General features: G+C 48.2%; 1 protein-coding gene across 1 annotated transcript; it reads right to left on the bottom strand.

Annotated features, from left to right (window-relative positions):
* Positions 1-102: 102 nt before the first annotated feature.
* LOC106512261 (laminin subunit alpha-5) lies at positions 103-451 on the bottom strand (the record flags this gene model as incomplete). Its single annotated transcript, XM_014000924.1, is given in 2 exon segments — positions 103-240; positions 317-451. Coding segments are annotated over 2 exon segments (273 nt in total), but the record flags the coding sequence as incomplete, so codon positions are not given.
* Between the last annotated feature and the right edge of the window lie 484 nt (positions 452-935).

The raw sequence follows: 935 nt of genomic DNA on the forward strand, positions 1-935 counted from the left end.
CGGTGTTAATGATCAGTGAGCAGAAAGTCTTTTAACAGAAATTTTAAAGAGATGAGTGAAGATGGACAGCTGTGTGTTATCAGTATGTTTCTCTGTCAGCACCTTGACACCTGGGGAAGCCGTAGGCTCCGTGTGCACAGCTGTCACACCTGAGCCCCCCCACGCCGGGCAGGCACACGCACTGTCCTGTCAGCTGTTCGCAGCTCCTGTAGCGGGACCCTTCAGAGGAACACCGACAGGCTGCGAACAGGCACAGGATTTACATTGGTGTTTACAACGACATGACAACAAGCTCCACAGGCGCTGTATAACTCACCTGTACAGGTGGGGTAACCATAGTAACCGGGGGCACACTGGTCACATGATGCTCCGCTGTAGTTGGGTCTGCAGTGACAGATCCCTGATGTAGTGCAGTTGGTGTTCAGTGAGGTCCGAAGATCACAGGAACACTCTGAGAAAAACACAAATAACACAATTATTTTATCACTGCATGCAGCTAAAAGACTGATAGAGGATGTTTTACTCCTTTCTGCTTCTTTCTTCCTGCTTCTCTCTGCCTGCTTCTTTCTGTCTGCTTCTTTCTGCTGGCTTCTTTCTCTCTGCTTCATTCTGCCTGCTTCTTTCTGTCTGCTTCTTTCTGCTGGCTTCTTTCTCTCTGCTTCATTCTGCCTGCTTCTTTCTGTGTGCTTCTTTCTGCTGGCTTCTTTCTCTCTGCTTCATTCTGCCTGCTTCTTTCTCTCTGCTTCATTCTGCCTGCTTCTTTCTGTCTGCTTCTTTCTGCCTGCTTCTTTCTGTCTGCTTCTTCTGCCGGCTTCTTTCTGTCGGCTTCTTTCTGTCTGCTTCTTTATGCTGGCTTCTTTCTGTCTGTTTCTTTCTGCCTGCTTCTTTCTGTCAGCTTCTTTATGCCGGCTTCTTTATGCTGGCTTCTTTCTGTC

The sequence above is a fragment of the Austrofundulus limnaeus genome, unplaced genomic scaffold, assembly GCF_001266775.1.
Source record: "Austrofundulus limnaeus strain Quisiro unplaced genomic scaffold, Austrofundulus_limnaeus-1.0 Scaffold5227, whole genome shotgun sequence".
NCBI classification, from domain to species: Eukaryota; Metazoa; Chordata; class Actinopteri; order Cyprinodontiformes; family Rivulidae; genus Austrofundulus; species Austrofundulus limnaeus.